The sequence below is a fragment of the Narcine bancroftii genome, chromosome 5, assembly GCF_036971445.1.
Source record: "Narcine bancroftii isolate sNarBan1 chromosome 5, sNarBan1.hap1, whole genome shotgun sequence".
In the NCBI taxonomy this organism is placed as follows: Eukaryota; Metazoa; Chordata; class Chondrichthyes; order Torpediniformes; family Narcinidae; genus Narcine; species Narcine bancroftii.
Genome location: NC_091473.1, coordinates 232,977,942 through 233,003,830, shown reverse-complemented (window position 1 = coordinate 233,003,830; position 25,889 = coordinate 232,977,942). Strand labels below are relative to the sequence as shown.

At 39.0% G+C, this 25,889-nt stretch overlaps 1 protein-coding gene across 1 annotated transcript; it reads right to left on the bottom strand.

Annotated features, from left to right (window-relative positions):
• Positions 1 to 6,682: 6,682 nt before the first annotated feature.
• Positions 6,683 to 15,654, bottom strand: LOC138762941 (troponin T, cardiac muscle-like). The gene is made up of 8 exons (XM_069936448.1): positions 15,601 to 15,654; positions 15,066 to 15,182; positions 13,610 to 13,687; positions 13,410 to 13,523; positions 11,150 to 11,262; positions 9,774 to 9,864; positions 7,810 to 7,850; positions 6,683 to 6,973 (listed from the first exon to the last, which is right to left on the bottom strand). Exons 2-8 carry the CDS (start codon positions 15,162 to 15,164, stop codon positions 6,925 to 6,927), a joined length of 585 nt encoding a protein of 194 aa, XP_069792549.1. The 5' UTR covers positions 15,165 to 15,182; positions 15,601 to 15,654; the 3' UTR covers positions 6,683 to 6,924.
• Positions 15,655 to 25,889: the final 10,235 nt, after the last annotated feature.

The following is a 25,889-nucleotide window of genomic DNA, read 5'->3' as shown; positions in this document are numbered from 1 at the left end:
GAAGGAAATGATCTTGGACTTCAGGAGGAACAAGAATGACCATCCTCCATTACACATCAACAATTCTGAAGTAGAGAGTTATCAGGTTCCTTAGAGTTCACTTAACTAGTGACCTATCATGGACTATCAACATCTCCTCACTTGTCAGGAAGGCATAATGGTGGGTGCACTTCCTGAAATGACTGAAGTGGGCAAGGCTACTGGCCACCATTATGTCAACCATCTATAGGAGCTCTATCGAGAGTATTGTGGCCAGCTGCATCACAGTGTGAATCCTGATGCAATGCAAGGTGAAGCCCAATGTAAAAGGCACCTCTCATGACCATCCCATCTGCCACCGTGATCCATCTGTGGAAGGGTCTGTCATTCCCACCTTTTAGAATCTCAGACTGGAGGGGAAGAAATTGTCCTTGATCTCCAGGAACGTTCTAAAGTGTAGAAGGCAGAGGATTAGTGTGCAGTGAAGCCTATGCCTGTTCCAGCTATCTCACTGATCACTAGGATTGGAGATGTCACATGATGCCATGAGAGACAATGTGCAACTTAATGACTCCTGTGGGATTTAGTAAAAAAAAGTGCCTTACTTTAAAGTATTTTGACTTACAAACTTTACTAAATAATTGTTAAACCCCTAACTATTTTTTAACAATGTCACCAAAGAAAGAAAAAGCCTCAGAATTACCAACTACTATAACACTCAAAGAAGAGAAGAAGGAGAAAGAAACTGGGCCTACCTTGATGCCAAAGCAGGCTGCTGAATTATCTTCTGGATCCGCCGGTGAAGACCTTGGTGAGGGAATGTTCTCCAGAGCTGTCTTCATGTCAACAGGCAAAGATGGCGCCAGTGGGAAAACTTAAAACTGTTTTGCGCACAGGCGATACAGATGAACATCAAGCCACAGATCACTAAGCTTTTCAAAAGGTCCTAGAAGGAGATCTGGTGTGGAATCGAGGAGAGTGGGGAGTGGACCTACAGGCTTTAAACAACTCATCAAATGAGCCAACGATGGTTTATTTAAAAGTCGCGCAACTGTGGGGTCTAGCCCAAGATGTGCCTTTTAATTGGCAGCGGCCCAGAGGTGCTGCAGACTCGGAAAGTGCAGGGCTGGCACAGGACACCAGAAAATGGGGAGACATCCTCCCCCCCACCCCATTTGAGAAGGAAAAGCAGAGGTGACGACCCACAGGACGGTGACCAATGAGAGGCTCTGAGGCTGAAGAATGCACAGGTGACAGGCTGATACGGAGTAGTCTGTGGGCAACTGCGAACGAGGTATTCACACCAGGCTTCAGAATGCTTGAGACTGACTGAAGGGGTACCAGGTATCAGAAATGGGATGTGAGAGGATGCTGGAGACTTCCTGATTGTGTCAGAGGTGTGCATCTTGAGCTCGGGTCGCTAAGGTTTGGACTGAAGGCTGTGTAAAATTACCTTTCAGTTTTGTTGCATGACAATAAAATAACCTTGAAACTTCATACTGAAAATGGAAAAAATTGGCACCAGCTTTGAGAAAGCAATGAATTTAAATCTGGTTCAATATTCACCCATCAGCTGGAAGCTCCCGCTAAATAAAGGATTGCTTTGGATTTGGATTCTTTTCCCCTCTATCAAAATAAAATTCAGTAGAGAATCAGTGCTCAATTGGGTTTGACTCCTCCCTTTTATTTCCCTTCAGTCAAACCCTCAGTAATGTTGTATTGAAAGACGGACGTCAAAAAGTACTGCAAAAAATTATGTACTGTGATCTCACACTACAAGGACAGCAGTCCATAAAGATGGGCCACAAGCCAGCAATATAACTCTGATTCATCAATGGAGAGATTTTGGACACTTTTGATGGTTTAGCTTTGGACTTGTAGTTTCTGTACAGCCATATAATTTTTTGAATGACTGTTCGTCTCTGGATTGCTAGACCACTAGTAAATTGATTCTTAATTTTACAAATGTTCTTCATTCTTTTTAGCTTGATTGGAAAATATTATCTTTAACTCACCACATTAGTTATTTTTAAAGTAGAATTCAGAATTTTAATTTAGAATTGATTTGTCATGAGCATGTGTCACTAAGTTCATTGTTTTGCAGTAGCATTACTGATGCAAAAATATTTCTATGAATTACATTTTAAAAATAAATAAATTAGTGCAAAAGAGAAAAGGTGAGGCAGTGTCTATGCTTCATTGTCTATTCAGATCTCTGGTGGTGGAGGGGAAGAAGCTGTTTGTGTATCATTGGGTATAGGCTCCTTTCTGAGGGCATGGCCTGGGTGGTGAGGGTCCTTGATGTTGGTCTGCTTTCTTGATACACCACTTCTTGTAGTTGTCCTGAAGACTAATGTCCATGATGGTGATGGACGAGCGCACAACTCGCCGTAGCCTCTTCCAGCCCTGTGCATTGGCACCTCCTTACCAGACAGTAACACAACCAGTCAGAGTGCTCTCCATGGTACACCTGTAGAAATTTGCATGAGTCTTTGTTGACGTACCAAATCTCCTCAAACTCCTTACAAAGTATAGCGGCTGACGAGCCTTCTTCACGATTGCATCGACATGGTGGCCCCACGATTGATCTTTAGAGATGTTGACACCCAGGAATTTGAATTTCTTTTCCATTTCCTTTGCTGATCACTCTGTTCTCCTGACTTTTTTCCTTCCTTCTTGAAGCCCACAATCCCTAATTTTTTTTTGCAAATGTTGAGTGCAAGGTTGTTGTTGTGACACCACTCAACTAGCTGATCTATCTCACACCTGAACGGTTCCTCATTGCTGTCTTTGACTCTGGCGATGACCATGGTGTCATCAGCAAATTTATAGATGGCATTTGAGTTGTGCATAGCCGTACAGTCATGGGTATGGAGAGAATAGAGTAGTGGAATAGGCATGCACTCTTGAGATGTGCTGATGGCAGTTGGACTGGGCGGTGGGACCCTATAGGGGACTGTTGTCTCTCTGCTTCCCACCCTCCTCGGGTCCACACTAGATCTCCTACTGGGACCTTTCTGAAATCCTAATGATCTGTGAGGTAGCTGTGATTATAAATAGGCCTCCGTATGTACTAATGCTCCTAATTCTACACTTGGCAGTTACTTGGGATCAAGGACAACTTGCTTCCCCTCTGGTTTTATAGATTATAAAATGGCTAATGAAGCAAATCTGGGAATGACAGACCCTTTCACAGGTGAGGTATGGGACCGATGGGACGGCCCTGTGAGGTGCCTTTTACAATGGGCTTCACCTTGCATTTGGTCAGGATTCTCAATATCATCCGAAATGTTCCTTCTTCACTTTTATTATTCTTACATTTCTCGGGGATCAGTGGGGATGTTACATTAAGTACATCTTGGAATCTTTTACCATGGACCTGGTAACCCATTGAGGACCAGGAGAGGAGATTGTCAATGAGGAGGAGATGTTACCAATTTGCAAGGATCCAATTGTAGATGGAGGTGCAGAAGCCCAGGTTTTGAAGCTTGCTGACCAGTACTGAGGGGGTGATGGTGTTCAAAGCTGAGCTGCAATAGATGAAAAGCAGCCTGATATAGGTGTTGCTGTTGTCCTTGTGATCCAGCGCTGAGTACAGTGGAGAGAATCCAGGCAAAAATCTGATGTAACCCTGAGCAGGTCCTGATGAGGGGCCAAAATAATTTTAGCGAGCAATGTCATTTGTGAATCCAACATGATATATCTAAAACTATGTCCACTATTGATAATCAACCAAATTATAACAAATCCCCACCCCCCCCCCCTTAATATGAGTATGACGGCATCCGAATTCCTGGTTTGTTTCTTTTCTGTCATCATGCATGAGTTGGCTATCAGTAAGAATTTAGCACTCCCTGAGCAATAGTGTTTATGTGGGCAATATATTTAGCATATCAGTTAGTGCAATGCTATTGCACTGCCAGTCACTGGTGTTTGAATCCAACCCTGCTTGTAAGCAGTTTGTATATTCACCCTGTGTTTGTGTGGGTTTCATTCAGGTGCTTCCTCTTCACCCACCCTTCAAATTATACAGGGATTGTAGGTTAATTGGTGTTTTTGGACAGCATGGGCTTGTAGGCCAGAAGGGCCTGAAACCATGCTGTATGTAAAAGAAAAAAAACTTCTAGGTAAGGCATCACACCCGTTACTTCATGCTGCCCTTGGAGTTTACTCTCATCAGAATCGTCCATGTCCTCGTTTCACACGAGGTCCCTGATGCCATCAGGTGATTTGTCGGTAGGAGCTGAGAAAGTCCATGGAAGTCGAGGTGTCCAAACAGGTGTCATGCTTGAGGAAGTGGAGCAGCAGAAACATCAGGAGCAAGGGCATGTGGCCCTTGGAAGCAGAAGGAATCCAGAACTAATTAACTTAATATTAAACTAAATAAATTCTATAAAGGGGTATTTGGCTCTTCGTTTTCACCATGTTAAAGTGAACTTACTTACATTATAGACTGGAGAACATAATTGCAGAGTAGCTATAAATACTTAAAAGTATGTTGTAGAGGAACCGTAAAACTTAGGAAAACACCAGCAGCCAAAGGTGTCTTGTAGCTCCTGAAGCACTTCAATTCCAGTGGTAGTTTACAGCACCAACTATGATTGCTTCGTTCGCCACCACTCATGATCAGCCTTCTCTCCTGATTATAACTGCTGAGTGCCCTTTATTGGCTTAAAAAAAGGACATTGTCACCAAGGTAGCAGTTGTATCCTCAAGCCTTTCTTTCCAAGGGGCTGAATGGGAAAGAACACTTTTTGAAAAGTGTTTTTGAACTTGTTTTCTTTGGGTTCTCCAGATTTGCCCACATCACAAAGCTGTGCAGGTTGGTGGGTTAATTAGCTATTGTAAATTGACCGTGTGTGACAGAATCTGGGAGAGGTCAATGGGTACGTGAGATGGAATGGGTTTCGGGGAACAGTAATGCGGGGATGGGGGGGGTGTGGTGGAAGACGAGGTCTGCGCACACTTGCTTCCTCAAAATGGCATTCTCTTGGGGAAGTAACATTAGAAATCGGAGCAGGAGTAGGCCATTCAGCCTGTCATGCCTGCTACACCATTCAATGAGATCATGGCTGATCTGACGATCGGCTCATCTCTACCTACCTGCCTTTTCCCCACATCCCTCAATTCCCCTACTAGATATTTTTTTAATCCAACCATTTCTTAAATAAATTCACTGAGGTAGCCTCCATTACTTCAATGGGCAGCAAATTCCATAGATTCATCACCCTTCTCCTCTCTGTCCTAAACCTACTACCCTAACCCTTAAGGCTATGTCCCCTAGTTCTAGTCTGCCCCACAAAGAGAAACATCTTAACTTCCTCCACCTTACCCATGTCCTTCATAATTTTGTATGTTTCAAAAAGATCCTTTCTCATTCTTCTAAATTTCAGTGAGTACAGACCCACATGACTCGATTTCTTTTCATCAGCTAACCTCCATCTCTGGAATCAACCTGGTGAACCTCCTCTGCACTGCTTCCAAAGCCAATACCTCCTCAAGTAAGGAGACCAGAACTCCAGGTGTGGCCACACCATCTTTGTACAGTAGCAGCTTAACCTCCCTGCTACTAAATTCAATCCCTCTACCAATGAATGTCAGCATTCTATTTGCCTTTTTGATAGCCTGATGCTCCTGCGAAACCCACCTTTCATGATTTGTGCACGAGCACTCCCAATTCCTTTTACATGACGGCATGCTTCAATTGCTTGCCATTTAAATAACTATCTGATTTTTTTTTTTCCATTTTCCTTCCAAAGTGGATAACCTTAAATTTACCATCATTGTACTTACTCACTTAACCCATCTCGATCTATCCATAGATTCTCCATATGCTCTGCACAATTTCCATTTCCATTTAATTTAGTGTCATCAGCAAAATTATATACACAGCACTCTCACCTCTTCCAGATTGTTAATATATTTCATTAATAGTTGTGTGCGCAGCACTGGCCCCTGGGGCACCCTGCTCACCAATGTTTGCCAACCAGTATCTCAACTCTCTATTTCTGTTGATTAACAGAAAGAATGGTTAACTTTGTGAGTTTTTTTTAACCACTTGTTGAGAACATGAGATGCAATTTATGTTTGTAACACTGATGGCTATAAGGCAATTGGAAATTTAAGGCTTAAAAAAATTGGAATTTTAGCTGAAAGAATAAACAGGTTATAAAAGGAAAAAAAAATGGAACTACTGAGCATGTCAGGCAGCAACTACAGGCAAATAAAGTCTCTTCAGAAGAAGTGTGCATTTCTGAAACGGGCAAGGACTGAGGGAGTGTGGTGTCTGTGTTCTAAGTTTCAACAGAAGTTTATCAATTGTAAGCATGAACCATATTCCTCTCAGCTGGCCCACAGTGTAGTTTTGGGAATTCTGTTTATATTTCAGGTTAATAACAATTGTCAGTGGTTTTTTTTTGGCTTTTTCATTAAGGTGGTAAAACAACTCAATGGAGTTGCAGCATTGAAGGTTAACTTTGCAAAAAAAAATGGAATAAATTGCAATAAGGATTAAAGCTGCTTATTCAATAAGGAAACACATGAAGTCAACATTTCAACTGCTGGATATTGACTTTATTTTCACTTAATTAGATGTTGTATCCACATAAATCAGATTTATCCACATTCTGATCCTTATCGAAGCAGAAATTCTTGGCAGATTACAAAAGTGGCATGACCATTTGTAATATAACATTCTGCCTTTGACACATCTTAATTTATGCATAAAGAAACAACAGGCTTGCCAAATGCTCTAAGCTGTTCATGAGGATATAATGCCTGAATAAAAGCTTTTGTTGTTGAAAGACACCAAAGCATTGAAAGGTATGATGACTACAAAATAGGAAAATTGAGTGAGAAATGCATGATTCACTTTAATTGATGATATTAAAGATGGTTTCACAGATAGATATGGAACTGGTTGGCCACAACATCTTGATGCTTTGCTTACTTCCATCTTCCAGAGACCTTCCCTTTGCCACGGTGACCCTTCGAGCTAAGGCAGGGAAATTGTAGCTGATTATTGCTCAAGCTTCAATTTGCAATCACAAACAGACCACCTGGCCCAGTCGCACTCCGCCTATGATAATCAAGGCTTGTTTGAACTTTATTTCCTCTTTTCCATCACCTCATTCTTCTATTCCTTAATGCATTAATATTATTTGCTTGCAAATATTTCATTTTCATCATTCAATAAGGCATTCATACTGAGGAAATAAGGGATTTATAAAATGGGAGAAATAGTAATAAACATGAGGAAGGTTCCACAATTGATGAGGGATGAACTCCGTTATGAAACTATTCAGTGCCTTCATAGGCAATCACATGGAAGCAAGATTTCATATCATGAAATTCATGCCCACGAGTATTTTGAAGTAGCAGGTGTAGTTGTAGGTAACTTCTCGGGGAATGAACACTGAGCAAGGGCCCACAAATAACTGAATTAGTAAACATTTTTTTTTGAGATATGGATTGAGGGATGGATATCATCCAAGACCATAAGAACATCTTCCCGGCTCATTTGGGAACTGGTTCCATGGGGTAGGTAATACCATCGGAGTGATCAGTCATGGCCTCCATTTAAAGTGCCCTTTAAATCAAGTTCTTTGAATACCATCCATGCATGTCAGACTGGACTTATTGCAAATGACAATAATCAAGAACAACTATTTTTCAAGAATGTTTTGAGAGACTTGCAAACTGAGGCCAATTTGATCAATCAAGAAGCAGGTCAAATTAAAACCACAGACTTTTTTTGGTTGGTATGAAGACTATGATGGATTGGTCAAAAGGCTTCAATGTGTTGCACGTGTGTGAGTTTCAAATACTTACACCTTCTGATGATCACTGACTCTATTTCGTAGTACATTAATCTGAAAGACAGGAAAACCTTGCCTTTTAATTGCTCTTTTTGGATCATTTCAAGATGATGATATTTTATTGACTTCAACTCAAAACCAAATTTTAGCTTTTACTTCATTGATGGCCAGACGGGCAATTTTAATTAAAATTGAAAGATAACACTCCACCTACTCATACACAATGGTTAAATTATATTATGTCTTGTTTAATTTTAGAAAAAAATTAGATGTGCCATTAAAGATTCAAATACTAATTTACAAAAGACATGGGGCCCTTTTATTGACCATTACCACAATCTAAAGTTTTAGGATTGTTATAAGCTTTGATGCTGTGCTGCCTATTTCCAAGTTGTCGCCACTTGGTACCCAAATGTTAGGCTTTTTTCTAACCTTGTATAATGGTCGAGGTTTTGAACTAATGGGCTTTTTTTTTTCTTGTAATTTGTATTTCAATCTATAATTGTATTGTTTAATTTGTTGTATTGTTGCAAACTTCAATAAAAATATCAAAATGAAAGCCAGGAAGAGAATTTCAGCTCAAGCCATCAGGGAGAATTGGATGTGGTACATTGGTCCTTGTTGAAATAAATGGAATAAGATGAAGTGATAATGTACAGCACAGAAACAGGCCATTTTCCAACCTATGCTAATCCCATCTATCAGCATAGAAGCAAATGTGAAAGGGAGAGGGCAGCATAAGGATGAAGCAGTCCTGGATTGTGAGGAGCAGGGTGGTGATTCGCTGTCCTGAAAAGGAGAAGGTTGTCTGGTAATGAAGCAGAAATTAGGCTGTCCTGAAATGGGGAGAGGGCTGTGTAGTGACCTGGTCTTGAAAGGAGTAAAGTGGCCTGGTGATGAGGTGGACTTGAAATGGGGAGAACGGCATGGCACTGAGGTGGGTCTGGAAAAGTAGTGATGGAGGGAATGAGGACCTGAAGCAAACATGGCAGCATGGTGATGAGGCAGACTGGGAGTGGAGATTATAGCTTTATCATGAGGTGGAGCTGAAACAGCGAGAGCAGTGTGGTACTGAGGCAAACCAGGAAGGGAAAAGCCATGGTGAAGCCTCTCAATAGGGTGCATGGCTGCGAGGTGAAGTGATTCTGAAAGGGGTACAACAACCTGCTAATGAGGCGATTCCCTAAAGGGAGAGCACTGCACATTGTTGAGGTGGACGTGGTTGGGAGAGAACCGCCTGGAGTTAGGTGGACCTGAAAGGAAGAGGAGTGGTGATGAGGAAGGCCTGGATGTGAAGAGATCTGTGCAATGAGGTGGAGCTGAAAAAAAGGGGAGTGGAGGGAGAGGGAAGGAGAGAGAAAAAGGTGGGGGGGGGGGGAAGCCTGCTGATGCCACGGACCTGAATTGGGACAGGGCTGTACATTGAAGTGGGCCTGAAAGGGAGACGGCAGTGAATCACACAAGAAGTTCAAAGGCAGTTTCTTCTGAAATTAATCTCGCATTAATTATCTAATGCTGCCCTTAGATAATGGACTAACAGATAGGTTCAGTGGAACACTGTGTAATAGCTCTTGCTCTTGCTCTTCTGATTTGTGCAGCTGTATTCGCTGAGTGGTGGCCTTGCTGGACCTGCTTATGAAAACCTTTCTCACTGTACATGGTATAATGTGGCAATAAACTTGAATGAATAAATTATAATGCTGAGAGTAGCATTGTGAGGTAGCTAAACTGTGAGTTCAAGAATGATGGGGAAGAAGTGTTGAAGTCTACGTTAGATTTGTTTATCATAGCTGATTTGTTTTTGATGTGGTGGAAGATGCTAGGATTTTTAAATCTTGAAGTCAAACATTGAGTGTGTGTATGGTCCTAGCACTTAATCTAGCATCATTACATATACCAACTTTGCCAGAAGGCTAAACATTGCAAATATTATGCAAGGCTCGAGAAACTCGTATTTTTAAACCCATTTCTACGTACTTCATATTTCTGGTGTTTCATTTTTTCCTGCAAGTCATATTTTTCTGCTTCCAGTTGGTACATCCATTGCCACAGCTCCTTGGTCTTCTCCCTGTTCATTCAAGAAAATAATTGCTGGATTTTGCTTGAGAATTGGAGCAACATTGCTTTTGAAAATAGGTCCGAGATTCACATAGAAACCTGAGTTATACACAGTCGTAGTTATAATTGATTCAAGCTCAAGGGGTTCTCTGTTATTCTTCTAATTCTTCTGGGTGCTACCCAGAGTACTAATCAACAGATCAGACAGAAAACTGCTCTGAATGAATTAATCCATGTGCTTGCTCCTGGAGAGACATATGACCAGGCAAGTCAGAAGTCACCTCCCCTGCCAATCAAGGCTCAGCCTGTCCATAGGTAAGTGTACACTTTGCTATTGGCTCCTTTGAAAGTATACAAACCTTGCCACTGGCTCCTTTAATCACTTTTCCCAATTTTGGGCAAACTTGAACTGGGCCCTCCAGCCGGCTGCTATATAGCATCCAAAATGTGGAGCAGCAGCTCCTCTATTCTCTGAGGGTCGAATTTTAGCTCCACTCCAGGTGGCGAGTCATGGGCGACACTGGAGAGACAATTACCATTGTAAGGTGTGTGCCATTAAATGGTGGGGAATTATAGTTGGTGCCTGCCCATGGGACTGTTGTAATTTATCATTGTCTTCTGTAGTGCCATGTCTGCTGGTTTTCAAGGGGAGCCAGGTACTGTTTTATACTGCTTTTCTATTCTATCACAGATTATAATGTATATTGGTTGTTTAGTTGCGTCGTATGTGTGTCCAGCTCCTGCTGTGACTTCCCCCACGTCTGCATTCAGTCTCATTATTTCTCGGACCTGCTGTATTTGTTCCTCGCATCACACTGGGTCACTGGACGAATCAACAGCAAAATGGAAAACTGCCATCATCAGTTCCCAGTAATATTTTTTTAAACCATCTCCCTTTGGAATTCGAGCAGGGGATCAATGGAATCCTCACAGAAATTCAGAGTTGTGATCTTTAACTGATTCTGGGCCTTCAGCTCTAAGCTCTTGCTTTCCTCAGTCATGTTTTATGGGTGAGCTCAGCTCACGAGTATAATTACAATGGTTAGGGGAGAAAATGCTTTCTCCACATTTATGTGAGTTGGCATGAACAATATTTATGAAGGGTTGAGATGAAGAGAAAAGGAAGAAGTAGGAAAAAGAAACTACATTGTACATGGCCTTGCATTTTGGAGGAAATTATTAATTCAACACCTTTCCCCACTGCCTTATCTCTGGTCAAGGAGGAAGATACTGTGTCAGGAGAGTGAATATGAAATGCTGACAGACAAAGCAACAATAAGCATGTTTATCCTTACTTCAGTTCATTCTCATTCAGACTGTCGATGTCCAGAGATCTGCGTCTTTCTGACAGGATCTTCTTTTTCTTTTCCCTTTCCGTTTGCTTCTTCCCACCTCTGCGGCTATCAGGCTGGTGGAAATCAAGTTGTGAACATGAAAACACCTCGGCTTTTGATGAGTTGGAGAAATCCAGAGACATCGAATTTGTGGGGTGTTTTTGTTTGGAGGTAGTGGAGGAAGGGGTGGGCTGCAGGCCAACAAAATTATTTGCAAACACGCTCCAGTGAACAGATGTAACTAAATGAGGAGACTGGTTTTGAAAGACGGAATTAATGAACACAAAGGGGAAAAAGGTCACCATTTGATGCTTGGACTGTGCTGATTTTAACTGATCAAAAAGAGACCTTCTAAATTAGCCTGAAGCAGTGAAGAAAGCACTGTATATATTTTTATCAAAGTGCTTATGAGGCTATAAGGATGGAGACTCAATTGGGCAAAAGGAATTCGCTGTGATGAACTTCATGAACAATTATTAAATAGTCTTTAAATGCTAATGGCCGAAGTGGTAGCAATGGTGGAAGTAAACGCAAGATCATTGTTTCTGTGCATTAAAAATGTGACCCACTAATTGAAGAAACCAAATCATGTGTTTATATTCTTTAATATTTTGTTTATAATTTTTAAATCATTCCATCAATCATAATATATTCATACAGAAAGTGTATGATTGAATTTAAAAAAATATATCAACCTCCCCACTAACACCCACCCTCCTTGCCCTTCTACCCAAGAAACATTCAACTTTTTAGCTGTGGAAATGGAGACACCTCACTGGAACGGACTGAGAGATTAAATCTTCAAACTAAGAATTTTTAGGTATGGGCTCCATACTTTAACAAAAAATGATATTTCATGCATTTATATTCAATTCAAAATTATTCAATTCAATCCCACAAAAGGATTGTAATCATTGGGCCAATATTGTACAGAAATTTACCATTATTCTAATGCAAATACCATATATACTCATGTAAACGTCCACTTCATTGCCCACCCCCCCCCCCCCCCCAACCTACTTTTTAGCCAAAGATCAGGTACTGTAAAACCCAGGGTACAAGCAACCAGCAAAAAAAAGAGGAAAATAAATGTTAAAAAATTAAAATAAATAAGAATAAAATATTAGGTAAAAACATGCAAGTTTAAAATTGTAAAAGTAAATGTTCTCAGAAGTAGCAAGTAAACCTTTTGCTGAAGATGGGAGCAAATATTCAGCCAGTGAAGTGCCCTGGTCATACTTTTCCCATGGCAGCTGTTTGAATGAAGTTGTGGGAAACCACAATGGTGTCACCCAGCATGAAGAGCTGGTTGATGCCGCTCTCCATTGGGGTGAGTCTCAGTGTCCCCTTATCCTTACTTTGTAGGAGTTGCCCAGTCAGAGGCTTTATCTGTAAACTAGTGTTAATTATCTATAATTCATCTTGTAGATGGCTCCATGGAGGGGAAGGAACCTACAGATGCAGTGATGGCTAAATGTTTTCAATGAATGTGATGGAAAATAAAGTAAAATGCTTTAAGATTTATATATTCATGCAAGTGATGTTGTTCAGTACAAGTACTTTATGGTATTTTTGTCTTTTATATCGTTTATTCTTAATGAAGGTGTATTATGTAGGCTTTGTAAGGGTGGATCTCAAGCAACTAGAAGATGCATTTATCTGGCATTTACCAATCCCCATTGATGCCAGATACCAGGGGTTATACTGTATTTTACATATTTTGCATGTAAAAAGTCAACCCTGGTCTCTCTCCTCAGGCCGGAGCTCCCGACGCCTCGGTTGTGAACTCGTGTCTTGGACCCGGCTGACGCCCATCAGAGCTCCCGATGCCTCAAGCGCAGTTTGACCACCTGGTCCTGGCCGCCTGCCCATCAGAGCTCCTGACATCTTGAACTCTGATGTCACAAGCTCCGGATGCCTCAAACATTAGTTCGTACCTTGACTGTCCATTTATCGGAACTTCAGAACCTCTGACACTGTAGATACTCACCGTGGTTAAAAAAGTAGTAGTGGTTAACCCCATAAATTTAACGTTACAAAATATCTTAAAATTTTGACTTTTACACAGTATTATACAGTAAAACCTGTGCTAAACTAATTAAAAAAAAAACAATGGAAAGATCAATGAACTTGTTGAATCTGTCTAAACAGAAATTGGTATCACATAAACAAAGCATATTTCAGATGATGTTCCAAATCTAAATGTTGAACTAATGGTTACCTTGTGCATGTAGCCTCCGAAGTGCAAGGACATGTTTGACATGGTTTTCATTTTTTTTGCTTCTTCCTCTGCTCTCTTTCTTGATTCTTCCTCTTCTTTTCTGGCTCTTTCTTCCTATTAAAATATAAATCAAAAGCTACCCTTCATTTTTCATTTCTTTTGATGCACAACACATGGCTTCTGTCAAGGTTATGACTTACAGCAATCCTTGACTGACGTTCCTTCTCCCGCTCAGCGTGAATGCGATACTGCTCTGCTCTTTCCGCTCTGCGCTTTTCCTGCATTGAAAATGTGTTTGTCACACATTATACAATATACACGTGGAATGAGACACAGAAGTCGGCAGACACTGTGATTTAAAAAAAAACACACAGAAATGCTGGAGGAACTCAGCTGGTCTTGCAGTGTCCATAGGAGGTAAAGATACATTACTGATGTTTAGTGCCAGAACTCTTCAAGAAGGGCTCAGCCATGAAATGTTGATGTATCTTTATTTCCATTAAATCAAAGTGAAAATAGATAATAAATACTAAAGCTCGATAAATGATAATAATATTATTCAGTTACAAAATGCGCAAGTGGTCTTGTATAGTGCAGTCAATCCTTGGATGATATCAGAGCAATTAGGTGATTAGTGTAATCAGGAAAGGCTCAAGTGCCTAAAAGACATTGGAATGAAACTGTTCTTGAACCTAGAGGCTTTAAACTGAAGGTAGCATTGAGAAGAAGAAGTGACCAGATGATGGGATCTTTTATGATGTTGGCTGCCTTATGGAGGAAGAACTTTACACCTGAAAAAATAAGTGTGTGCCTCTCTAGGGAAAATAAATCATTTGACCTCTGGTATAAGTAAAATACAGATATTGTGGTTCAAAGGAAAATCATTAACCTAACTACTTTCTGGACATTAAGCTCTCGCTGTCTCTTCAGCTTTGTTTTTGCAATTCTCACCGTTGTGTGATGAATCAGTCAGATGATATTCAAGAGGTGTGAGTTGGTCCCTCTGGTAGAAGGCATGGGTACAGTTTAGAACTCTCTTGATTTTTTTTTTTGGTCTGTTCATTTAGTATGATTGTGTTTGGTGAAATGTCGTGAAAGGTTCTCAGTGACGGTACTTGAGGAATGTCCTTGGAGATGCCAAATGAACACCAAAAACTAGTGAGATGGTGGGACTGGTAAATGTCTGAGTTGTGCATTCACCTGCCACAAGCAGATGAGGTTTCTCGCTGCTGGGTTTGTGCTCTCAGTCAGAACCAGGCCTAGTAGTCACATGCAGCTGCCAGTCAAGTTCACCTGTGAACAGTTGAGAGTTCTCTGTCATTACCTTTCAAGATTTTTTTTCTTTCCCATTGATTTTGGACTACAGAGTTAATAAGGATTGTTGCAATGTTAAATATTTAAGTGGAGTAAAATACAAATTTGGTGGCATATTTTAGGACTGGAAGGCAATTAGTTTACTTTGATATCCTCCTGCGCAATCCAGTTATAGGTTGCTCTGGATGACTGGGAACCTTAGATATGTCCTTGGTTGTATCACTCATAGGCTGAGAACTGCACGGCCCACCCTCAACTATGGAAATAGGAACCAAGTGGCAGATCCCAGAATGTGTTCTGGGTGTCTTGTAGAATCAACCCTGGAAAAAAATTGCAACTCACAATTCTTTCCTTCAAAGCAATAATCTCCTCTTCATCTCTCTTTCTATTCTCAAAGTGGACTTCAATTAGTGTCTGCAGCTCTAAAAGATCCTTCTCCATGCGCTTCCGATGGATGTCCTGCAAAATAGAAACCATGCACACAAGCTCCATCACATTTAATGATCTTGTCAACCTTTTGAACGCAAGAGATCAGCATAGTCTCGGCCATGGCCACGTGCGGCATTCTGGAATTCACTTCAGAGTTCCCTGTTTGCAAGATCAACGTTCTGCAGAAGTGTTGGTTCATTCTGCTAGAAAAGCATCAGATTGTCTGTATCTCATTCAAATATAGCTACATATTTAACAGAAAGAGAATGTTTACTCTGGTACAGAAATTTGGAGCAAAGGTCATAATCTTAAAAATAGACCCAGGTGAAATCCAGAAGCATGCTTTCACAAAAAGGCAATGAGCATAATCAGTCTAAATGTGTTTTTTTTTAAAAAAGCTAAATGATTTAAAAAAAAAATGAAGGAAACTAGTAACTTAGATGCTTACATCAAAGTCGACTCTTTCTCCATCTGGAATTTTAGGCGGCACAAGGTTTGGCAAAAAAAGCCTGCAAAATTAAAAGTAAATAATTAAACTCTGTTGCCTCACCTTTGTGGCTCAAGTAGTCACTGAACTTGATTGTTACAGATGTCACATTTTGAAAGGAATAAAATAATTGTCATGCTTCTATAATTTTACTCTAGATATTTCCTTTGTTTACTTCCCAAGGTATTGCTTTTAATTGACCTCATCTGGCCAGACATGGCACATGTTTAGTGACCTGCTCCAATAAACCAGACAGGTTCAAATCTCACCAAGGAGCTTAAATTTATCAAATAATTCCAGGATAAGAAGCTTGCAACAGTCTTGATGATTGAGATTGGTGGATTTTGGTGATCACCATACTGTTTAGGAAATGAGATTGATTACCTCTTCTCAGTCTGCACTCCATGTTATTCTGAGCATGAAGTTTTGGCAGTCCTCTAGACTGAGAACCATCCCTTGAAATACCTCCTAAACCACTCAAGTTCATTGGCAATAATTTTGGGCTTTCCACAAATGCCAACATCCAATGAACACATCATCAAAACCAGCCACTGCTTTTTGGCTTTTAGAAATAACAGAGCATTGGTCACCTCTCTCATTGAATACTAATTCAGCTAAAGTGAATATTCTACCAAAATTTTTGTATCTCTTTTAATCACTGCCGATATTTATTCCTAAGTCCTTTTCAATTATTTTTATATATCGAGCAAGACAAGGAACCTACATTGAATAAAAGGTTTCTTCGGAACATTGGAAATAATGGGGGATTAGCCCTACCTAATTTCTGTTTTTAACTACTGGGCTATAAATGTAAGAAATGTGTTACTTTTGTTGGATTGTGAATTACCCTAATTGAATTGAGATGGAGTTGAAATCCTTCAGAAGTGTGGTATTGGAGTCATTTTTACCTATCTCTCGTCAAAAATTGACAAAGAACTTAAAATGACACATCGATTGAAGATCTGAAATCAATTCAGAAAAATGTTTTGGACTTGCGGGTTTTATAGTTACAAGTCCTATAATATCTAATTATTTATTTCAACCAGTTATTTTATATGGGTTTTCAAGAATGGATTTTTTTTTAGGAATTAATAGTTTTAAAGATTTTTATAAACAACATTTTATATCTTTCAACAATTGGGAATGATATTTAACCTATCAAATAGACATTATTTCAGATACTATCAAATTCGACATTTTGTTTGCTCTAACCTTTTAACATTTCCTACTCTTCCTGACCCAAATTATTTCAATGAATTCTTTCAGTTACAATTTACTCGTAAAGGCATGATATTTGCTTTATATTATAAGCAATTGAATATGAAAGCAATTTCTTCAAGTGGAATTAAAACTGAGTGGGAGAATGACTTGAATATCTTTTGAACCTTGTTATCACTCATTCCCATTTACTTGAACTCAGAATCTCAAATCCAGTTCTGCAAAACCAGAACTTGGTTCGAGACCCAATTCCTCATCTGAAGATGTGTAACTTCAGTTATAATTAAGAGAAATTAATCAATTAAATTTTAAATTTAGACATACAGCACAATAACAGGCCATTTTGGCCTGTACTGCCCAATTAACCTACAACCCCCAGTACACTTCGAACGGTGGGCGGAAATCGGAACCCAAGGAAAACCCACGCAGACATGGGGAGAACATACCAACTCCTTACAGAGAGTGCAGGATTATGTCCAGGGCCCCTCACAGAAATGAGGCCCCAGCAAGGAACAAACTTTTGACCCCTGGTCTACGAGGCCAGTGCTCTAACCACTGAGCTATCAGAACCTTTGATTTTGCTTCCCCTAGCAACAGGATTGTAAGTTTTTGTTACCTCAGCTTGGATCTCTGCTTTCCTGGAGAATGTTCCACGGGTACCTGACTGACACATCATTCACTGGGCATCATCAACATTTGAAACAAGTTAGTAAGGAAATCATTCAAAACTATGAACGAAATTGATCATTAGAATTAAACTTACTTTGGCCTGGGCTTTTCTTCTTTGATGTGGAACACAGGGAGAAAATGAAATTTGATGTTAGTAAAAGATTTTAAAGTAAATAGCACTCATTGCCTAGTACTGAGGGAAATCTGTCAAATTAATTGAATAAACACATTTAAAATTTTGGATGAATTAACCAAGGGAAAATGTGTGAAGCCACTTTTGCCAATTAAGGAACTTTTGCACAAATAACATTTATGGAAACTGCTGTCAAACTAGTTGTGGAAACAGCAGTCAAATTAATGTTTTATTTTAGATATATGCTTAATTTCTTCAGACACTGGGCCTTTACGCACTATGTCCAATTATAGAAAAATTATAAAAACAACCCAAATGATCAAGCTTTTATCAATGTTCAGACTGCATGGCTCAACCAATCATTGATTTTCTTTCTGTTGATGACCATCACTACATAAAATGTGTTCCATTGCCAAAAATTGGCACTCATCTCTCCTCTTCCCTTTGACTTAGTACCGGCTCCCCACAAGGATGTATATTGAGTCCCATCCTCTACTCTCTTTATACCCATGATCGTGCCTCCATGTATTCTACCAGCACTATTAAGTTTGCGGACAACACAATGTGGTTGGACTTGTATTAAGAGGAGATGAGACAGCCTGCAGGGGTGAAGTTCAAAGACTGTCAGAGAACAATCTCGTCTTGAACTCCTCAAAAACAAAAGAACTTATAACAGACTTCAGGTGGAACAGTATAGTATACTGAATTTACTTAAAAGCCAGTTATAGGGAATGATTGGATTGGCTAGATCTGTTTTCCTTGCAGTCATTGTCATCTGATTGTTCAAGTACAACCTGATGAAACAGCGTTCTCCAATCCTTGCTGCAAAGCACGCAGACACACAGTGAAGTACGCTAAGAAGTGGTATAATAGAGGTATATAAAATTATGAAAGACATGGATAGGATAGATAGGTACCTTTCAATCCAATCTTTCCCTATAACTGGCTTTTAAGTAAATTCAGTATTCTGTATTTTATTTAACTATTTGCCTTTTTAAAAATTGTTTTCAAACATTTCTAATCATCAGAAACTTTTAAAAGCAGCAGCTTTTAAACAGTCTGAGTAAATCTGTAAGCAGAATCTTAGTATTTATCTCATGAGACCCAATTCCCAAAGAAAGGCCATCTTCGTTTGAGAAAAGTCCTTGACAGAAAGGGCTCAAGGATGAGTCAGATTCATTATGATTAACTATTAAATATTATTTTCTATGTTTAGCCTGAGAAATACATGAACAATTCAAGTTAACAAGCAATGTAGGAAGTGATTTGTAAAACATCTATTATGGAGAAACAAATGATAGCATGCAGAACAATGGTTTTTTTTAATTGTATCTTGATATAAGTGGCAATAGACAGTTTAATTCAATGAATGTTTATATATTTCATACCTTGAGTATCTTCGGTCGTTTTATCTTCTAAGATTTAAAATGATAAAAAAAATGGGGGCAATTATCTGAATTTTATTTACTATCAAATGTGGTACATTTAAAAAGTGAAATTTGGGGAAACTTTAGGACATTATTAACAGCAACAATTGAAGCTTCTAAAATTTCTGTTAATTGAACTTTTCCAGTTTAGTGTCATAGAGTGTGGAAACAGGCTCTGTGGTCCAACTTGCTCATGCCAAAGAAAATGTCCCACCTGCCTTCATTTGTCCCCATTCCTCGAAACGTATCCTATCCATGTATTTGCGATGTTTAAAATAAATTTGCAATAGTACCTACCTCAGCTTCCTTTTATGGCAGCCTGTCCCATGAGCTCTCCACCCTCTGTGCAATAGAGCATAGTTACCCCTCAGATTCCTATTAAGTTACTCCAGGTTCAGGAACAGCTGCCATCCCTCCACCATAAGACTTCTCAAAGACAAACTCAGTCACAAACTCTTTTAATCACTTTACTGATTTTATTTTTGTTCTCTCTTTATTGCAGTCAGTTTGTTTACATTTTATATCTGTTCATAGTTCTTTGTTTACTTGTTTTACGCTGTGTACAGTTTATTTTTGTACTACTAATCAGTAGTAATTCTACCTTGCCTGCAGGGAAAAAAAAAGAGTCTCCGGGTTGTATGTGATATCATGCATGAACTCTGACAATGTAGGTCACTACCACTAGCCGCAAAGACAAGCTGAGGGAACGATAGGCTTTAATACAGAGAAGAACCTTGATGGCCTGGATCCCAGGAGAGAAATGGCGGCAAGGGAGAGGTGGCTCGACTTTTATGGCCCAGGTCCATGAGGGAGAAGTCATAGGGTATGAGTCATCTGTGGGCAGGCCAGCTCCACATATACAACAGGCAATGTTAACTATATACAATGGAGGAAACATATCTCCACAGACAATAAATCTGAAATCTAAAATTTCTCCCTCTCGACTTAAACCTATGTGCTCTTGTTATTGATTACTGCAAAAAAAAAAACTCAGTGCATTCTCCTGATCTATTCCACTTGTGATTCTTTCTATCTATTTATTTATTAATTTTTCACCCACACAGTTTTTTGAATTTGTTTATTGCTTCATTTTTGGTGATCTTTATTTCTAATCATCAATAGCTGGAGAATGATTTCTTTACCTTGTAATGAACAGGAAAAAGCCCAGTAAGTCTTTCAAATGATATGATAACTTAAAAAAAATCAATAACTTTTGCAAAATTGAACGTGAATAGAAATTAAAAACAGTGCGAGAATTGCTTGACAAGTTGAATAGTATGCATGGAGAGAGAAATGGCAATGCTTCACAATGATGACATTTCATCAAGACTGGGAAATGGAGCAAATTTCAGAGAGTGGTGAAAGGAGAGACCGAATGATGCAGAAGGCCTTTGATGGGGCAGAGAGTGCAAGGGAGACTTGAGGTGGCCAATTAAAAGTGAATGGTCAAGGCATGTGTGGAGGCGGTATAAATATCAAAAGATCAAAGAAATCTGAAAATATAAGAGAAGGAATGAAAATTAATCTTGGAATTGTGAGATACAAGACTGAAATGAGAAAGCTTCTAAAATTGATAATCGGACCTTTAAGTGGTAAATTAGAAGGTATAATGAACTCATTGTACAATGTACATATGCACCAAAATTCTTACTTGCTGAAGCCAAATAGGAACTTCATTTATAAATATATATATATTTTTTAAATTGCAATGCTATACCCTGATTATACTGAGAAATAAGCATCATCCTCAGAATAATAGTGGAAAGTGGGGAAGAAAAAGAGAAGACTAGTGTGGCTTATTGTTTTCATCACATTACTTTTCTCATTTAAGCATTTGGAATGCAAAATTTGACTCATACAGTGAAACCTTTTTACTGAAGGCACTGCTTGATATAAGTTGTATAACTTACCCTCATCACCTTCTTCCTCTTCAGCAGCTGAAATAAGCATTCAAGCAACACAGTTTTGATGAAAACAAGTTTGCAGAGATAAAATCAATGCTATCATTTACTTAATGAAGTAACATGACACTATTTATGTTCGACCCAACAGTGGAAATGTTACGTTAATCAACAGATGAACTTCAGGATTCAGGTTAGAACATGGCAATGAGATGTTATATAATAAGTAATAATAACATTAATTTTAAGGTAAAATTTATTACTGATGGGAACTATTTGTAATAAAAGATATTCCTTCCATTTTTGCCCACTCAGTGAACTCTGCTAAGGATGACATTTTTGATAGGCAAAGTTGCTGTTTAAATATGTCCAGCAGTCCCTGAGAACTTGAGTTTTCTGTGTTTCTCATGCAAATTGCATTAATAGATGCTGTAATAGCAATTGATAAATGATAACGTGTGTCTTAATGACACAGTTTTGCAGAATTAATAAGGAGATGCTGGAAGAACTCCAACCTGAAATGTCAACTGACAATTTCTGCCTGACCCCATTGAATTCCTCCATCTTATGAGTGTTTGCTCAAGATTCCAGAATCTGCAGCTTTCATGTTCCTCCATTTTAATATCATCTTGGTTTAAAGAGATTAAATACAAAATCAAACTAAGGAAATTTAAAAACAATTTACCTTGTTCCGTTTCCACTTCTACCACATTGAGCATTAAAACAACATAAAAACGATGATTAGTGATCTGAATCCAATGGAGTAGATTTTTAATTCTGTAGTCTTTGGGGAAACAAGCATATTTTTCTATTTCTAATCAGTGATAAAACTGACAAAGCATGAAAAGAGCTATAAACCTTGAAAACCTTTTCGACCTAGGATTGTTGGAGTGTGGGTTGCATTTACAATTTTAACATTGATGATTATAACTTGTTCTGTTCATCAAACACACCAAAGGATGTAAAAATAGCCTATTGATAAATATGAAGGAAAAGATAGACTGATATGGAAATAGTTTATTTTCTGTACTGTGACACATTATATATTTTGTATGTTTTTGAAGGAGATAGGTTGTGCAAGTAGGGTAGGTCAGGAACAAACACAAACACTTCACAAAGCAGATCTCATTTAAAATGCTCAGGCCAGATAGTCCAGGCTCTGAGTACCTTTATATAAACTTTGAAGAATGCCTATAGAGACATCACAAGTAGGTGTTAATTGGACATGCTGTGGAGTAATGGATTATTGCTTTGGAAAGCAACAGATGAATGGACTCAGAAATTTGGGTTTGCTGCCACAATCTGTCTGGTTGCAGTTCGCTGTTCTAGGAAGATCATGTGGTTTTTGCAAGCAAAGAGAGAGAAGAGACCCATCAGGCTTTATCTAAGGGAGAGAGAGAAATGGTTTCTGCAGTCATAGCAAGCTGGCAGCTTGTTAAAACACCAATTTGAGGATGGGCTGAGAGTTCAGCATATTGAAAACCCTTGTAGTCCATACAAGAGGAAATGGCTGGCTAGAGTGTTTCACCTGAAATAAGGGAAACAAAAGGAACTCTGTGGTGCCCAGCAGAAGAAACCTTTGTGAAACCTTTATCATTTGTGAAACCCTGATGGGACATGTTTCTTTGGCAAGACACTGAAGTGGCTGATCAATGAGCAACAAATCTCTCTCTGAACCTTCCTGAGCAGTAATCAAAAACCTTTAAGCACCAGAATTTGGTGAAAATTCATAAATGTTAAATTCTGGGTACAGTATAAGAATTTCCTGATACCGGTGAACCTGGAGAATTGAGAAGTGAGATTGGACTGTGAATCAAAAAAACTTTTCTGAACTTGTACACATTACATACATGTGTGTTTAGAATTAGAAGGGGGTTAAGTTAACAGTAATAAGTTAGTTTGATCCTGTTTTTATGATTAAAGAAAATTTAAAAATTACCTTTTTTTTAAGTAATTATTTGTCTTGGTGAATTTCTATTGATGCTGGGTTTTGGGGTCCTCTGGGCCCGTAACAATACTCAATAGCTTTCAAACAGTAGTGAGGACAAGTACTGACTGAACTATCAACAAATATTCCACTTGAGGTGATACTGCAGCAAATTCTGCAGATGTGAATGCTAAATGCAAAAATCTGGCAGCAGCTACCAGAGATATCAATTACATAGCTGTAGAAACCCTCAATAATTGAAATACCTTTTAAATGACTAAATAGGTAATGTAGATAAGGGGCTGCATGGTTAGCGCAATGCTGTTACAGCACCAGTGTTCGAATCCGGCGCTATCTGCAAGAAATTTGCAAGTTTTCCCCTTGTCTGTGAGCATTTCCTCCGGATGCTCCAGTTTCCTTCCCCTGTTCAAAATATACCTGGGTTGCTGGCCAATTGGATGTAATTGGGTAGCACAGGCTTGAGGGCCGATAGGGTCTGTTACCATGCTGTATGTATAAATTTAATTAAAATTCTATCTTATTTTGCAGTATTTTTACAATGAATTGAGCCTCATAAAATTTTGAGTTTTAATAGATAGGGCAGCCAGTCTTTTTCACAGGGTATGGGAACTAAAACTAGAGGTCAAAGAAGTTTAAGATGAGAGGGGAAAGATATGAAAGGAATCAAGAGGGACAAGACTTTAAGAAGGTGGTATGGAATGAGCAGCCAGATGGTAGAGGATGGGAAGTCAGGTACAATTACAATGTTTAGAATATATTTTGACATGGGAAAGGTCTGGAAGGATATCAGCCAAATGGGATTAGTGCAGATGGACATTTTGTTCAGAATGGATCAGATGGGCTCAAGGGCCTGATTCTGTGCTGTGTAACTAAGTTATAAGATGTACTGTGCTTTTAAATGGTATATTAACCCATAATTCCTGATGAAATGCCTCTGGACTGAAAATATTATTTTTGGTTGTAGTCCAGTTCCTTCAAGATTCTATTTTACTATTTTTTTTTTAAGTTGATTGTTACCACTTTTACATCTCTTTTTTTGTTGTTGAAAGTTTGACGTTTTGGTATGTGTGAATTTATCAGTGCACTTCAGCCCTGTTTGATGACAGCACAGTTGGCGTAGCGGTTAGCGCAACATTTTACGGCGCCAGCAATTGGGACCAGACTGGGGTTCGAATCCCAAGCCGTCTGTCCGTGTCTGCATGGGTTTCCTCAAAAATGCACCGGGGTGTAGGTTAATGGGGTGTAAATAGAATGGCATGGACTTGTGGGCCGAAATGGCCTGTAACCATGCTGCATGTTTAAATTTTTTAAAAATCACAGGTGCTGATGTCAGAATGAAACAAACAGAGTAATTGGTCATCTGCTCCACAGGGGGCCCAACATTTTTATGCAGTGTTGTCTTCTTTGTTTAGCAGTGAGAACCATCACTTTACTGGTGACCACAAAATACAGAACCATGTTATTGTTGTCCTCTGCTTCAACTTTGCCTTCTCCAATTCTCCATAGCATGAAGCCACAATGTTATCGAAATTTCCATTTTCCAGGAGTCAGTCTACACAAAGTTTGTGATCATTCATGAGTTTGAGCTGTCCTTGGAACTGCTTCCCATATAGTCATTGGATAAATAACATTATTGCGTTGTTCTAGCACTAAATTATGATGTTTATTCATTAATTTCATAACTTTAATATTAAACTTTGTAGATTATCTTCACCTGCAACGAAGGAATTTCACCACTTCTTGCCTCATTTGTCATTCCCACCTTTTATTGCACTAACGTCAACTGCTACAAACCAGAATTAGATACTCAATTTTCTGAGTCCACATGGAACAATGTTTAACCATTAAGTTTCTGGCATGGATTGGGTGTCTAAACAACAGTAATTTTTTGTGTGAATTCACTTTGGATATTAAGATGAGTAAATCATTTTTATTTACCATTTTCTTCCTGTTCCTCTTCTGTAATAGAAGTAATTATAAATGGAAAATTAGTCAATGCTGTAAAGTAACAAGATTCGGTATATACTGACACAAAAGTGGAAATCACAGTAAAAGCCAAAAGAAAATTTTAAAAATAATAAATTTTAATTCACCATTACTTCACCAGAAATTTAGACATGCAGTTGTCTCTGTGGGAATGTGCCTTACTCAATTGGAATAAATATTCAATGGTACCCTCCAAAATAAAGCTTTGCGTTTGTTTTCCCTTTGAAAGAATTAATATGAAAATTTCACATGGTGTTCGATTTTTCTCTGAGTGTGTGTTGCGCATTCTGCTTTGCTTCTAAAATTATATTCCAATGAAAAGTGAAATCACAATTTTGCAGCATGTGACCTGCTACTGATTGGGGATAAATTTGTAAAATGACAAGATTACAGATTGTTACATTATTACTAATGGACGTGTTATTATAAAATGATCAACATCATGATCAATTTCTCATGGTTGTGTCTCTTCTTAGATGAGGCAAAATTTCCAAGTGATATCAATGAGTTGCTTGTGAAGTGATGAGGAAGGGCCTGCAGAAACAAGTTAATTACTGCTTGCAGAATTTAACAACAAACAACAGATGGACCATTGCCAGGTGTGCTCCACATGCTTATTTTATTTCTCCTGTGACTGAAGAGCTGTCAGAAATTATGGATATTCAGATTAAATTCATGAGATTTGATATAGAGAAAAGAGAAAATATTTTGCACCAAGCTGTGGAATGCAAGACTCGTATTGTTGACATGAATAAACATAAGCCCTTTTTTCACTGGCATCCCAGTTATTTGGCCATGCAGTGTCCTGGGATAGGAAGCTGGTTTTTTTTTTGTTTCCACTGGGCCACCTGTAACTGAGTCACTGACTGCTTTTCCACTCCTCACAGCTCATCACTGGGGACCGGAGAGTCTATCTTTGAATTAAATGGATGGAAGTTGTCCTTTTCCCACTGGTTTAATCAGCATGC